The 16270-nt window shown below is 34.4% G+C and overlaps 2 protein-coding genes across 3 annotated transcripts; one reads left to right on the top strand and one right to left on the bottom strand.

The window, feature by feature from the left end:
• The first annotated feature begins 1598 nt into the window (after positions 1-1598).
• Positions 1599-10601, top strand: LOC112006674 (mitochondrial Rho GTPase 1). Its single transcript, XM_065780279.1, has 14 exons — positions 1599-1834; positions 3136-3268; positions 3588-3737; positions 4841-5017; positions 5193-5444; positions 6722-6790; positions 6960-7015; positions 7220-7301; positions 7529-7740; positions 7837-7906; positions 8016-8128; positions 8574-8724; positions 9660-9846; positions 10131-10601. The coding sequence occupies exons 1-14, from the start codon at positions 1617-1619 to the stop codon at positions 10202-10204; spliced, it is 1944 nt and encodes a 647-aa protein (XP_065636351.1). The 5' UTR covers positions 1599-1616; the 3' UTR covers positions 10205-10601.
• Positions 10602-11091: 490 nt separating this feature from the next.
• Positions 11092-12358, bottom strand: LOC112006670 (cyclin-P3-1). 2 transcript variants are annotated; one of them, XM_065780273.1, is made up of 3 exons: positions 12298-12358; positions 11778-12190; positions 11092-11582 (listed from the first exon to the last, which is right to left on the bottom strand). In XM_065780273.1, the coding sequence occupies exons 2-3, from the start codon at positions 12167-12169 to the stop codon at positions 11399-11401; spliced, it is 576 nt and encodes a 191-aa protein (XP_065636345.1). In that variant the 5' UTR covers positions 12170-12190; positions 12298-12358; the 3' UTR covers positions 11092-11398. The 2 variants fall into 2 exon arrangements, with proteins under 2 accessions (XP_065636345.1, XP_023894742.1); XM_024038974.2 differs by lacking the exon at positions 12298-12358 and having other exon boundaries at positions 11778-12286.
• Positions 12359-16270: the final 3912 nt, after the last annotated feature.

The raw sequence follows: 16270 nt of genomic DNA, 5'->3' as shown, positions 1-16270 counted from the left end.
TATTTTTCTTGATTTAATTTATTTCAAAATAAGTGTTTTTTTGAGATGATATATATATATATATATATTTGAAACTTTTTTGAGATGATATTTAAAATAAGTTGAATACACAGTTTATTTATTTGTTCCTTAAAGACTTTTTAAAAAGTTATTCATCAATCAAATACTACATTAGATCAAACAAGATAAGTTTACATATTTAAAAAAAAAAAAATCAAACAAGATAAGGCTTCTTACATCACCTCAACGTTCTGAAATGAATCTAGTACAATATGCACAATTCACCTATCTAGTTGGCAAAAGTGGGGATACATCTCATTCTCATCTCACAATTTAATCACAATCTAAGGCTGTGTTTGTTTGCCGTAAAATATTTTCCGGAAAATAGATATTTTCCGGAAATGGTATTTTCGGGAAAGAAAAATATTTTCTGAGTGTTTGGCTGCATTATGAAAAATTTTCTAGAAAATATTTTCATGTGTTTGGTTGTATACTGAAAATACTATTTTCCTACACTTTCTCACATTTTCTTTGCTATTTTCTCAGTTCCCAAACAAATTTTATAATAGAAATTTCAACGTATAAACTTCAAAAAACAAAAATCACAACAACTCCATTCGATCAAATCCACATTCGGTCAAACTGAGAGAGCGAGGACGAGAGAGTGATCAAAAATGGATGGAAAGGGAGAGATTGGTCATGGGCGATGAGATCGGTCATGGGAAACGACAAGATCGAGCGGAGGCGAGATCGAGCGGCGCGGTGTGATCGGCGCGGTGCTGCAATTGACGGACTGGAGCTCGGGGTTCGCAGGCGACGTCGAAGAGCGTGATGCGATCTCGGTGGGGTGCGATCGGTCTGGGTGGATCGGTCTTCGGTGGGGTGCGATCGGTCTGGGTGCGATCAGTCTCGATCTGGGTCGACGGTCGACGGTCAAAGGTCTGGGTCTGGGTCGAAGATCGGTGGGTCGTGGGTCGACGTCGAGTGGCGGTGGGTCGTGGGTTGACGGCGAGTGGCGGTGGATCGTGGGTCTTTGTGGGTCGCCGGAGTTAGGCTCTGGGTTCGTGGCTCTCTCTGCTCTCTCTCTCTCTCTCTCTCTCTCTCTCTCTCTCATTTTCCGGAAGTAAATTGAAGGTAAAATGAGAACGGAAATGATTTTCTGTAAACAGAGGGTATTTTTGAAGGTCAACGGAAATGATTTTCCGTTTGACCGAATTTTCCTTTACACCCAAACATCCTATTTTACGGAAAATGCTTTCCTAAAATTGTTTTCACCCAAAACAAACGGACCCTAAACCAAAAAAAAAAAAAAACTCATGTACACTTGTCAATAAAACACACATTCACAACAATAACAATGCCAATATTGCCACACTCTCTCATATAAATCACGTAACTCAACTTAGTTGACATTTTTTAGTATTTCCAACGTATCCGTCAAGATTCAAAAAAGAGAGTGGGATAACACTACTTCCATAGTTACATTACATCACTTCCCCCTGCATCCCTCATTCCAACATCTCCAAATCTCAGCCGTCAGATCACATCACAAAATGTCAAAATCACCACACACCAAAAAAAAAAAAAAAAAAAATAGTCTTTGTCTTTGTCTTTCAATGGCGAGAGCTTCAGCTGGAGCGGCTAACCCGTACGGCCGGACCGGTGTGCGTATCGTGGTGGCCGGAGATAGAGGCACCGGCAAATCCAGCTTGATCGTCACCGCCGCCGCCGAGAATTTTCCGGCGAACGTTCCGCCGGTTCTTCCTCCGACGAGGCTGCCTGAAGATTTCTACCCCGACCGCGTGCCTGTTACTATCATCGACACTTCGTCTCGGTACGTGTGTGTATATTGTTTAATTATTGTTCTGATTTTAAATTGCTGTGTTTGGTAGCTGAGAAAAGTGTAGGGAAAGAGAAGAAGCTGGTGAAATGAATTGGTGCTGTTGTATGATGATTTTGAAAATCTGTGTTTGATCACTGAGAAAGTGTAGGAAAAGAAGAGAAGCGTGTGAGATTATATAGGAAAAAATGGTGTTAAGTGTTGCGTTGTATCGTGCTAATGAGATTTGGTGTATTCATGTGTTTTGGAAATCTCTCTTTGGCTAGTAAGAAAGTGTAGTAAAACAGGAGAGTAGGATTTCATTAAGAATATGTAGGAAAAGAAAGGTGTAATTATATTATGATTTGGGAAAGCTCTGTTTGGGTGCTGAGAAAATGTAGGAAAAGAAGAAAAAAAAAAAATTCAAGATTCTAACTTTAAGTTGTTATTTGGTGTATGGGAAAAATGGTCAAAATTGAGGCTAATGCAATAATTTCTGGCCTCGTTTTAGTTCATTTCAAGAAAAAAAATTTGTTTGTTAGCTTTATTTTTAAATTTTATTTACTTATTTAAAAGCTATGTTTGCTTATATTGTTTAAGTTTTAGTTCTTAGTTAATACTTAATGGTGTATATCTGTTATACATCCTGTGTACATGGGTTGCCTCCTCTAGTGAATAAAGTGAATTAATTTTGCTTCCAATTGTGTATGAATTAGGAGACAATGTGTAAATGAGTAAAAAGGGTTTACATCTGAGCGGTAGTTTTTTCTTTCTTTTTTGGCCATTAAGAAAATTAGAACGGGGTTTGAAACAGGTTTTGGGGTTAGTTCAGTTTGGTGTAGTGAAGTGGCTCTGAGTCTTTGATGACAAAGTGAAGGTATGAAGTGGATTTTTTGTTACCCCTCTCAGTGAAAGTATTCAATTTCTGGAACCAAAAAATGTAAAATATTGCAGTCAAAGGTTACTTCTTGATTTTAACCTTTATCTGAATATCAGTTTTGTTTCTCGCAAATAAAAAGATTGTACTTAGTGCACAAAACTCTGACTTCTGTGGGGTCTGGGATAGGTGATTGGTTGCTGACAAATTGAGGACAGAAAATTAAGCAAGGGTTCTGAAATAGAGATTTTATTGTTATTTTTGACATAAGAAAAGTGTAGCTTCTGCTTGTCTGATCTTAGTACAATTAGATGGCTTGTTAAGTTGAGTTTTTCATTTTGGAAACTTGAAATGCATACAAGTTTAAGCTTTTATTACACTAATTGCACTGATATATCCAGTTCAATGTTGAATATTTTATTGTTCTGTTCTTAATTAGAGTGGAGGATGATGGTAAAGTTGCTGAAGAACTGAAGAAGGCTGATGCGGTTGTGCTAACTTATGCGTGTGATGAGCCTTCTACACTTGATCGATTGAGTTCTTTCTGGCTGCCAAAGCTTCGTAAATTAGAGGTCTCTATTATTCATTTTAATATAGTTTTCTAATTTTCTTTCTACATGCATTGCTTGAGGCAAGATTCATCCCAGGGCATCTTTTAAGGAAGAAATAGAGAGAGAGAGAGAGAGAGAGAGAGCGAGAGAGAGGGCAAGGAGCTACTCTTCTGGAAACCTCATGCTTGACTGTAAAATCATGCATGGTTATAAATGGAGTTCTTCTGCTTTCTTGCTTATCTAGATTTTTGGAAATTTGTTTGCCATAGCAATAGATGGAGCCACTTTGATTTTGATTGTTTGTTGTCTATGATGTGGATGTGTGGAATTTGATGCATAGGTGAAGGTCCCAGTTATAGTGGTGGGTTGTAAGCTGGATTTAAGAGATGATAACCAGCAGCTGAGCCTGGAACAGGTGATGTCACCAATAATGCAACAATTTCGGGAGATTGAAACTTGCATTGAATGTTCGGCCTTTAAACATATTCAGGTATGTATTGATGCTCCTTTCTGTTTGTCTTTTTATTTTCCCCCTTCTCTTTAAATGATTTTTCTATCTTTGTTTTTGAGCTCCTTTGTGGTTCAAACACATCAATCCTTTATACTATTCTAATCTTGCTGATGGAATATATATCATTGTAGATTTGTTTTAAACATGATTAGAGCCACATTATGTTTGCTCCTACATTTTTGGTATAGGGTAGACATTTTAAGAGAAGGTAAAATGTTTGGGGGTCTTCAGACCACTATAATTTGTTGTGTAAAGCAGAAAATGTCTGTGTAAGCATTCAGTTTTTAATCTGAAGTTAAAATATCAGTTGCTATTAGATGGAACTATAATGCCATGCTAACACGATGCATAAATGTAAATTTCAATTTTTGATTTTTTCAAATTTTCTTCTGATACCGTGGCCCAAGAATATATGTGAATCTAATAGGTTTGAACATGAAGCCAGTTCTTAGAGCAAATAGAAGCAAAAGAACAATTGGCTTCTTACTTTCTACTGATCTTAAAGAAAAAGATTGAACTTGAGAAATAAACTTAATGTTTGGGTAATGAAGATAAGATGACATTTTGAACTTGTCTAATCAATACAGACACAGTAGATCATGATAAATGCTGTTTCTTGAAATCTAGTTTGAGATCAAAGTAAACAAATTTCTGTTGATTAGGTTCAATTTTCATAGAAGGAATGATATTAATTTGTCTGTATTCATGCATGATATGTGCTGATGATGGGTTTGTGGCTTGGCCACTGAAAAGGCCTCTAATTGGGTTCTATATGTGCAATATGTAGCAGTCTTATTATATTATACTATAATATCCTATCAAAAAAATATTATACTATAATATCTAGATTTTTTGCCCTTTTGGGTTCCTTGTAATGTGGATTTTTTTTTATAGTAATAGAAAATACATTGTTTTTGATCTCTTTAGTGCAATAGTCCTATATTTAGTTGGACCTCTATTTATTTTCTTCTTCATCTTCTTCCTTTTTATTCTAGGACTATTTATCTGAAACATTGTTTGTAATTTTTGCTTTATCATTCTAAATTTTTTGGAAATTAATGTTGAAAATTTTCTAATTGTAGATCCCTGAGGTTTTCTACTATGCACAAAAAGCTGTGCTTCATCCGACTGGTCCACTATTTGATCAGGAAACACAGACTTTGAAGCCCCGATGTGTGCGTGCCTTGAAGCGGATATTTATTCTTTGTGACCATGACAGGGATGGCGCCCTCAGTGATGCTGAGTTGAATGATTTTCAGGTTTCTGTTCATCCTTTGTTTGCAACCTGAATTCCAAGTTTGATATTTGTTTTATGTCCAATTATTCAGCTCCTGACAATTTGAGAATGATCTTGTAATACTTGCATACAAGTTTCAAGTCTATTTAAGTTTTAATATTTTCTGCTAAAGTTAATGAGGGATCTCTTGTAAACAGGTGAAATGTTTCAATGCTCCATTACAACCTTCTGAAATAATAGGCGTTAAGAGGGTTGTGGCAGAAAAATTGCCAGAAGGAGTCAATGAACGTGGGCTTACTTTGACAGGATTCCTCTTTCTTCATGCACTATTCATAGAAAAAGGGCGTCTTGAGACAACATGGACTGTCCTAAGAAAATTTGGATACAATAATGATATCAAACTTGCAGATGAACTGCTTCCATCTTCTTTCAAACGAGCTCCTGATCAGGTAATGTTTTCTTGGGTTAAAGTACAATTATTATAATACCCACGGTTTTCTTAAAATGATAGAATGCTTATTTGATGTGCTGAAATAATATATTTGGTTTCTGGAAGTGAAGGGAATTTAGTTAGATTTTTCATGATCCATTGCCAAGAATATTGGTAGTCCAGTGCTCTATTTTGTCAATTTTTATGATAACCATCACTTACTCAAATAACAACTAAGCCTTAAGCCCAACTAAAGTTTGCCAGAACAAATTTTATTGTTTGTGAGTGGTGGAGCCCTATCAAACAGGTTGTTTGCAGGTCGTGCTAATATGAACCCTGATATAAAAATATTGATAAATAAATATGAATCCTTGTGTTTAAATTAATTATCACTGGTCAGCATTGTTGATATGGTGAAAAAAAAAGCCCGACTGTTGCACTCAAAGCATGCATGGAATGTCATGCGTTTTCTTTTTTGGGTGCATTTATAGTTTCTAGGGATGGATTTTAGTTGCCACTATGCTAGTGCTGTTTGGTTTGTTACTTGTTTTTTCCTTTTCTTTATCATTAGACCCTGTTTTACAAGTATCTGAGTTGTTTGTTGGTTATCTCGTTTGTAAATGGGTGGAGTCTGGTATTAATTATTCCCCTTTTTAGTGGTGGCATCTTGTTGGCCATTTTTTTGGGTTTCAGCTTGGGCTGAGCTTCAAATCTTGTTGTAACACATACTATTGGTTTGACCTCAATTTCCCTCGTTTTAAATGTATGCTGGGATCCCACCTGGAGGACCAGGCTTTCTCATGCCTATTCTAGTTTGCTTCAGAGTGATTCCTCGATCAGGGGGTAATCATGATTTCTATGATCAATACATGGCCATAATTCTCTGTTATATATCCTGAGCTTGTGATTAATCACCAAATGTTTTTGCATTTAGACTTTGAAATATAATTAACTGTCAAGTATGACAAATCTGGGGCCATCAGGGACTAGAATAAGCCCTACCTCAAATAAATTGTGCCTCTTGAATTTGGTTGGCCTTGGCATTGAGGACTTACGGTCCCTAAATTTCCCACCTTCGGGGGGATGTGCATGGATTTCAGTTCTAATATGTTTAATTTTTTGACTATAACATGCCACTTAGTCATGATTTTATATGATATGTTATGGAATCATTTACAAACCATATACCGCCCTGCCCCCCTTTCAGTCAAAACCTTCCAACTGAAACTGTTGCATGTTTTTGTGAAGTGCATAATGTTTGTTAAAAAATGCTACTGTTGATTATCATTTGTGTAGAGTGTGGAGCTGACAAATGAAGCCATCGAGTATCTGAAGGGAATCTTTGAATTGTTTGACAACAATCAAGTATGTCTTATTCTGCGCTCTATTCAATACTTGTCTTTCCAATTTGGTTGATTAGCTTATAGTATAATTTGTACAATCAGGACTTACTGTGTAGCCTACAATTATTCAAGTAGCTTAGTAGATTTCCAATTTATTAAAATCATGACAATATGCTTATTCTTCCTAATAGGATGGGGCCCTACGACCTCGTGAGATTGAGGAATTATTTTCCACAGCTGCTGAGAGGTAGTTTGGTTTTCTTAAGATAATTTATTATGTGGTTTATTTTACTTTTTTACAAGTCTTATGTTCCTCTACCAAGAGAAATCCTGCTTGGCCTCATGTTCACTAAGTTAATCCTCATAAATCTTGCTATCAATGCATCTTTATCAATAACTATAATGATTAGACACTAAGGGTTTTTAATGTTTGATAAAATTCTTTCGCCAGTCCTTGGGAGAAAGCCCCATACTTGGATGCAGCAGAGAAAGATGCATTTGGAGGTCTATCACTTGATGGGTTTTTGTCAGAGGTAGGCCCCCCTCCCATTTTATCATTTTTTTGTGGAGGTTCGGGTGGCAATGTTGCAAATCTTTTAAATCAATCTACCAATTTGTTAGATCTCAGTTTGCCCATCTCTTCATACGTGAAGTTTTACTGTTTTGCTAACATGTTTATACATACACTTGAACTTCTGTCAACTTTAGTGATTCTCTGGTAACTTGTGCTGAACTTTTTGAGATATGTTTGTGGTCACAGTGGTCCCTCATGACACTTTTAGACCCATCTTGGAGCATGGAGAATCTTATATACATTGGGTATCCTGGCGATCCTTTGCCTGCTTTCCGTGTGACTAGAAGAAGGCGTTTGGATCGCAAGAAGCAGCAGACAGACAGAAATGTTTTCCAGTGTTTCGTTTTTGGGCCCAACAAGGCTGGAAAGTCTGCATTACTGAATTCTTTTCTTGGAAGGTCTTCTGAATCATCCTTTTTAAGTCTGATTGTCCTAGTAATTTAATTTCGTCCCCAAGTAATATAACATATGCTGTTGATGAATCGAAACTTCAGGCCTGTTTCTGATAATTATAATTCAAGCACTGAAGAGCGTTATGCAGTGAATGTTGTTGATCAACCGGGGGTGAGTGCTATTCATCATGCATCACTAAATGCTCTCTGAGTTGCTGTGGTATCTAATTTTGCTGATATCCCACTCTTTTTCCTGAGTATTTGTTTGTTATTTGCTTCAGGGAATAAAGAAGACCCTTGTGTTGAAAGAGATACCTGAAGATGGAGTGAGTAAATTGCTATCTGATAAAGAATCCTTGGCTACGTGTGACATTGCAATATTTGTTCATGACAGGTAAACAAAAGCCTGTAACTATTGTCGTATTTGGCGTTGAAATGAATTATAGCACTGTCTCTGTGCGTGAGCATACAATTAGTTTTTTCAACTTTCTTACACTCAACAGTCAGTTATTTTTATCTAGTTTAGTTAGACTTTTTCAAACTTCATATATCAATCTAGGGCCATGTATTCATATTACTCTTTTGTATATCAATTTTACTACTAATCTTATGGTGGTTTTAGTATAGGATTACTAAATTTTATGGATGAGAATGTTGGGTAGCTATTATTTGCTCTTTATATTTTCTAAATTTCATAGGAAATTCCCCTTTATTGATAGGTGAACTTAAGTTTGCACTAAACAGTATTTCAATACATATATATTCATGACCTGTACTATTTTTATAGTTTGCATTTATACTTAGGAGTTTCTGAGAATTAATGCATTTTACTTATGCAGTTCTGATGTGGTATCATGGAAGAGAGCAACTGAATTGCTGGTAGAAGTTGCTGGTCATGGTGAGGATACTGGCTTTGAGGTGCCTTGCCTCATTGTTGCAGCTAAAGATGACCTGAATTCATTTCCCATGGCCATACAAGATTCTACTAGGGTATATACTTTATTGCGAGATTAAAATATCCTGCAGATTCTATTATGCAAGCTTAATATTCCCCAAATTATATTTAGTGGTTTTTATTGTTTGCTTGCTCTGGACATTGATGTTTACAGTTGGCTTGTCAGTGTTACAGTGTGTTCTTGCAGGTCTTCTACTTGATAATATGGTGCAAACTTTTTAAAATTAGCTCTTTATCAATTTTTGAGTAATATTGGTTGCAGCTTGCAATTTGACTTGCACAACATTTTTTGGCAGAAAAAGACAATATTGGTTAGAGAAGTTAGAAGTGTGGTGAATGTTTGCCTCATTATCTGTGAAGCACGTAGGTACTAGGTGTCTAAATGGCCTGAAGTTTTAAATCTTAAAGAGGTGGCTCAAATTTAACATTTTGAACAAAGTACCAACGGAGATAAAAACTATCTAAATAAACTTTATAAATATATTTGAGTTATATTATTTTCTAGTTGGAACTTGAAATACTTGGACTCGATTTCCCCATTTTAGGTATTTTGTGGCTTTGGTTGACAATTATATCTAAATATTTAGATATGTCTATGACTATATGTTCCATTGCATAGCTACAAAGATATATTAACTTATTGACTGCCAAGAGCCTTGTAGCTCAACTGGTTGACATCTCTTAGTGTGTCCGTGACATCTAGGGTACAAATTCCCCATCTCCTGTTGTAACTATGGAATTATAAAAAAAAAAAGTATATGAAATTAGTGACTATTATTATTTTTTTATGTTCAATAACAGTAACAATGATGCTTGTGATGATAATGAGAATAAGATTGTTGTTATTTGACTTTTTAATTGTTCACTTGACTACTATTCCATTAATTGTATTGATTATTTTGAAACTAATAGCAGCTTTTAGGCATTAAACCATTCTTAACAAATTTCAATGCCACTTTTGCTTTTTTAGGTTAGTCAGGACATGGGAATAGAGGCTCCTATACCAATCAGCGCAAAGTTGGGTGATCTCAATAATGTATTTCGTAGGATTGTAAGTGCTGCAGAACACCCCCATTTGAGCATTCCTGAAACTGAAGCTGGGAGAAGTCGAAAGCAATACCACCGTCTAATAAACCGTTCACTTATGTTCGTTTCTGGTATGCCAGTCTTTGCAATTTGAAATTAGTGATTTTATGTCTCATGTCTTTTCATATTTTGATCTCTTATACAACCTCGCTGGATTTATATGGAGTTTGCTTTTATCTTTCATGTCATGGTCTTGCTGCTTTACTGATTAAAAATTTGTTTTACCCTTGTGTATGTTTGCCTCTTGTTTCTAATGCATCATCTAATTATTGTGACTATAAGCCCAAGTTTAATTGCTCTGTTAAGCTTTCAGTTTTTATTTGTTTCTTTCTAAGTCATTTTGTGCCTTTGACAGTTGGAGCTGCAGTGGCCATTGTTGGACTGGCAGCTTACCGTGTCTATGCTGCAAGGAAGAATGCTTCTGGTTAAGGGATGAAGGTTTACCGTCAGTCATTGCAGTTTAGCTCTTCCTCTCCTCAATTTGCATACAGTTGGTTTTGCAACGATTTGTCTTCTCCAAATTTCTACATTGTTGGGTTTCTTGAGACAGTTCCATTTGTAGAGAAGTTGCAGATTTCTACCAAATTATCACAGCCTAAATTTTTTCTCTCTTTTCTGTTCCTTGTAGGTTTATACTTAATGGGCAATATCTTGGGGGTATTTTCCCCCCCTTCTTTATGAAGGCTTTTCAAAGTTTTATACTGAAATATACAATGGAGTGAGTTGTGTAGGAATTACGCAATATGAAAAGTTTTGCAAAAATTGGTCCCCCATGTATATCCACCTGTTTAATGATTTCATTTTTCCTGTTTCAGTTTTTCGTTAATGTGTTCTTATCAATGTGGTTACTCTTATATTTGGTGAAGTTAAATATAACATGCTTACCTATGGTGGGGTGTGTTGAATGAAGGGTTGTTTGTAATTCTCTACTTTCAATGCTTGAATCTAACTCATCCGAATCTTTTGCTGGGCAATTGATTATTGGCACACTAAAAACTCCAATCTGGAAAAAATAGGGGAGAGAGAAAAGGAAAATGTTACTTAGAAATTAGTTTTCTTTTAGCATACTTTTACAAAATTATTTTCTTTTCTTTGTTCTATCCGCAACTCAAATATAAGGTTCGGAAACTGATGCATCTCTTCAGGTAAAACACTGAGGGCAACATAATCCGAGACATCTCCACATTGATGGCAATTTTCTTTGATACAGAATCAACAAATTGGATCTTAAGGTCTCATAGTCATCAAAGAGAAAAATTGATGTTAATCGCGAAAATGACAATGCAAACAAAATATTGACATAGAACACACAAGCAGAAACAAGCACCAAGGCATTTATTATTCTTTTTTCTTTTGTCATTGATTTGGTTTGGCGAAACCTCAGTAGCCAAATATCCTGCTCGCTTCTGGCCGCATACATAGAGACCAGGGGCGGATTAGCTCAAGCCAAGGCTATGCTCTAAATTATGCTTCATTTAACTACATTGCCAAAAGAACAAAAAGGGAGAGAGAAATAAGACATAGCATTGGGTTTATCATATGCCTTTGTAGCTGAAGCCTGCCAGTTTGGGTGCACATACAGTTTCATATATGTTAGTCTACTCTACATTTAATCCCCAGGAATTAGTCCAGCAGGTTAATTCGGTTGTGAAGACCTTCCTTTTCAAGCTGGAGACAGTATTTCCCAAAGACCTCAGGGGTGACAAAAAGTCTAAAATCCAAATTGAACAAAAAGTTCAACTCCAAGCTGTTCAGTTCTGCGGTGCTTATGCCACCCACTTTGGCATAGTAGGCGTTCTCATGACACCTGCATTTCAGTGAGTAATTCATGAATGAATTCTGATACATGCTGCCAATTACATAAAGAAACTAAATCAAACAATGAATGCTACAAAAGAGGATGTTGGGACAGAAAAAAAGAAGCTGCATGGAGTTAATAAAAACATTGCTGCATCTAATTTGGTTGCTGCATCTAATTTGGTTATGTGATAGGAGTACTTACTCATCATCCATGAACTTTGCAGCAACCATAATGCTTGTTATTAGAATCCGATTAACATTGAGGGGAGTAAGATAAGCATCCGTGCGTTGGAGGAATTTTTCGATGTATATGTATGCAACAACAAAGCAAGAAGGGCTGCATTTGCAGTACTTGAAAATGCGCTCAACATACTGTTGAATGCTTAAGATTGGAGCCTTCATACCATGGAAGATTGTAACAGCATCCTTCTTCTTTGACACCTTCAATAACTTCTCATTCTTTGAAATGGTTCTCTCAAGAACAGAAGAAAGAATTAAAAGAACTCTGGGAGTTCCTGAAACCCCATTTTCATATTTATCCAATCCTAAAGATGCACAAATTTCTGATCCAACTGCCTCACTTTTGAGTGCCATTGTTCCTATATCTAATTAGAGCTGCAATATATATGTTCACAACAATAATAACTTATTTGTAAACTTTATGCATCATTTTAATAAACTCAATAAATTGAGCTTAATCTTATGTTAGGGATAGGGCTAACCTTGATGCACGGTTTCCAGCCAGAACAAATTCTTTGGAATAGCATGGCTTTGCCAAGGTCCACTTATTCTTAATAATTGTAGTCACAAATGTCAAGTTGCTTTATCAAAATGAGATTCTTTTCTTTGAGATTAAGTCACTATTCACCAAGGAATGTACATATACAACTTAAGAGATTAAAGAATTTTATTCTTGTTAGGCCAATTGGGCAGTAATAATGTATTATTCAAGCTCTCAAGTTTCTTAAGAGCATCAAGGGGAACTATAGCGGTGGTATATACTGAGGTATATATGCAGCACAAAAAGGAAAAAAAATATAGATGCTAATTAGAGATAGATACAATTGGAGCACTAGGATAAAGTGGAAGGTACAGTCACAGAAATTTGTTAGAGGGAGCACAAGTGTACAAGGATAAAGAAAAAGGATAACTGGATATTAAAGGAAGATAATGGAACTAAATTTGATTTGGAATGAGGCAGTGTGGCACAACTCTTTTTCTTTTGGGGTGGATTTTGTTTCATTTTGTGTAGTTCAAATAATTGGATTGAACCTAGCCAGAATGTCCCCTGCATACATATGGTAATAACAATTAACTATTGGGCTAAGGTGCCTTCAAATAAGTGATGTAACTTATTGGCATCCTCTATTTGCTCCATAATGTTAATCCTCCTAGGAAAATCTAGATTTTTAGAGGAACACCATTTTAATATATTTTCTTTAAAGTTTCAAATAAAAGAATGTAGTTTTGCTAAAGCTACTCTCTTCAGACTTTTTAGATAAAGTAGAAAGCATGTTGGAAAAAAAGGGTGTATTTTGTTTTCATTTTCAATTTTCAATGGGATTCGCCACTAAAAAACTAGTTTAGTTTTGTTATTTGTACTCAGTTTTCATTTTCAATATCCAAAAAAGTGAGTTTGAATATAAAAAATGAATACACCTTTTTGCCGTTTTCACATTCATTAAAAATGAATACAGTGGCATTTTTGTAAAAAAAAAAAAAAACTCAAAGTTTGTGTTGAATTTATAATTGAAAAGTGAAAAAAAAAAAAAGTAGATAAGAAAATTTGTGTCAAACATAAAATGAGTACAAAATTTGAGAAAGGAAAAATGAGTACTGAAAATGAATACACACCCAACACGAACCAAACAGCACCTCACCTAATATTGTGTCTATTAACTTTGTTAACGACCAACAAAAGTACTGGTATAAGTTACAAATTATAGAATTTAACAATATGATGACTTGTATTTGTTAAACGGACCCATGGGATGAGAAGGATTTGGAGAAAGAAGTAAAACTAGTTACTTTACCATTCTAAACACCCATTAAGCAATTTTTTGTCCAAATCTTTACACATAATGGTGAAAAGTATGACATGGGAAAGAGAAAAGCAAATGAGAAAAATCATTCATAGACAAAGACAAGGCTTTGCATGATAGACCGTCGGTCTAATTAATATCATAAAGAATGAACCATGCCAACCGTGGCTTGGTCTAATTGTGACCAAACGTGACCTACTTCTTTTTTTTTTTTAGAAGGACGTGACCTAGTTGTTGTTGGTTAATTATTTAATTTCCCCACATTAATTTATTATCTTTTGTGAACTACTTAAAGATCACAATATGCTAATTTATTTAATTAATAAATTTTTAAATATTTTGTGATTCTCATTCTACCAGACAAATATGCTAATCTATTTAATTAATCATTTTAATTTTGACGGATTCTACAAGACACGTATAAATCAATTTGACCTTTGAACTATAAATAGTTGTTTATAAAATGGGAGGGAATAATCTTCTGATTATTAGTTGATAAGCCCAAGTATAAACTCTCAACACAGATCTACAGCCTCCACAAAAAAATAAAATAAAATAAAAATTTCCATATGACACTTAAAAAAAAAAAAAAAAATTCCAATTTACTTTGCACTTTGAAATGTCAACAATATCGGGTATGATTATGAGTCTCATCATCATCACCTTTCTCATTTTGGAGTTTGGGAAAATTTTATGCAGAACAGAAGTGGGACAATGCTTGAGGGAGGCATTTTATCTATTTTTGTAAAAAAAAAAAAAAAAACTCAAAGTTTGTGTTGAATTTATAATTGAAAAGTGAAAAAAAAAAAAAAGTAGATAAGAAAATTTGTGTCAAACATAAAATGAGTACAAAATTTGAGAAAGGAAAAATGAGTACTGAAAATGAATACACACCCAACACGAACCAAACAGCACCTCACCTAATATTGTGTCTATTAACTTTGTTAACGACCAACAAAAGTACTGGTATAAGTTACAAATTATAGAATTTAACAATATGATGACTTGTATTTGTTAAACGGACCCATGGGATGAGAAGGATTTGGAGAAAGAAGTAAAACTAGTTACTTTACCATTCTAAACACCCATTAAGCAATTTTTTGTCCAAATCTTTACACATAATGGTGAAAAGTATGACATGGGAAAGAGAAAAGCAAATGAGAAAAATCATTCATAGACAAAGACAAGGCTTTGCATGATAGACCGTCGGTCTAATTAATATCATAAAGAATGAACCATGCCAACCGTGGCTTGGTCTAATTGTGACCAAACGTGACCTACTTCTTTTTTTTTTTTAGAAGGACGTGACCTAGTTGTTGTTGGTTAATTATTTAATTTCCCCACATTAATTTATTATCTTTTGTGAACTACTTAAAGATCACAATATGCTAATTTATTTAATTAATAAATTTTTAAATATTTTGTGATTCTCATTCTACCAGACAAATATGCTAATCTATTTAATTAATCATTTTAATTTTGACGGATTCTACAAGACACGTATAAATCAATTTGACCTTTGAACTATAAATAGTTGTTTATAAAATGGGAGGGAATAATCTTCTGATTATTAGTTGATAAGCCCAAGTATAAACTCTCAACACAGATCTACAGCCTCCACAAAAAAATAAAATAAAATAAAAATTTCCATATGACACTTAAAAAAAAAAAAAAAAATTCCAATTTACTTTGCACTTTGAAATGTCAACAATATCGGGTATGATTATGAGTCTCATCATCATCACCTTTCTCATTTTGGAGTTTGGGAAAATTTTATGCAGAACAGAAGTGGGACAATGCTTGAGGGAGGCATTTTATCATGCCTTAATGTCTAATGAGGTGGCGTGTTGCTAATAAAGTTGATTTGTCATCAATTTTTTCATTTATTTATTTTTTTATTTTTTTTATGTACAGCTTTTAAAAGTTATTTAAAAAAAAAAAATTAGATACAATCATAATTTAACCAAGAGCAATCAATAAAATTTCAATTTTTTTTTAGTGAAAAAAAATTCAAATAAGTTAATGAAAAATCAACACTAAGACGATAAGAGGGGTGAGATTCTCCTAGGCTCTTATTTATTTATTTATATTTTAATAACTTGATAATTATCATAATGAAAGGAGGGCTGTTTTAAATCCTAGATCTCCTAATAAAGGAAGCAAGATTAAGCCATTGAACTATAAAACTCTAGACGAGATTTTCATGTTTCTAAATTTCCAGTTAGTGATCTATCAAAAAAAGTGGGCCATGAGTTTTGACTATCCTTATATGTAATACCAGTCGCTAACTCGTGCGATGTATAGGATAGTTAAATTTAAAATCACATATATTTCTAGTAACAGAAATAAAACAAATGTGTGACTGCATTTTAAACATCATGCACCTCTAAATTCTAATTAACATGGAATATGAGCTTAAAGGAAATCCAATTTCAAATTTTCAATAAGAGCCTAAACTCCAAATTAATTTTAGGGGTTTTCAGTATTTTTGCAAATAGGAAAAAATTATAACTACCCATGGAATTAGAATGTTGTTTTTTTTTGTAATTTAGTATAATAAATTGGTTTTTAAGAACCGGGCTAGCTTTTAAGGAAATCCACCCTCTGAAGATACTCCCACACAAATTAGAAGAAGAAGAAAGAAAAACTAATT

This window comes from Quercus suber, unplaced genomic scaffold (genome assembly GCF_002906115.3).
Source record: "Quercus suber isolate HL8 unplaced genomic scaffold, Cork oak 2.0 scaffold_231, whole genome shotgun sequence".
Lineage (NCBI taxonomy): Eukaryota > Viridiplantae > Streptophyta > Magnoliopsida > Fagales > Fagaceae > Quercus > Quercus suber.
The sequence above is the reverse complement of the archived record's forward strand: the minus strand, read 5'-3'. Positions and strand labels throughout refer to the sequence as shown.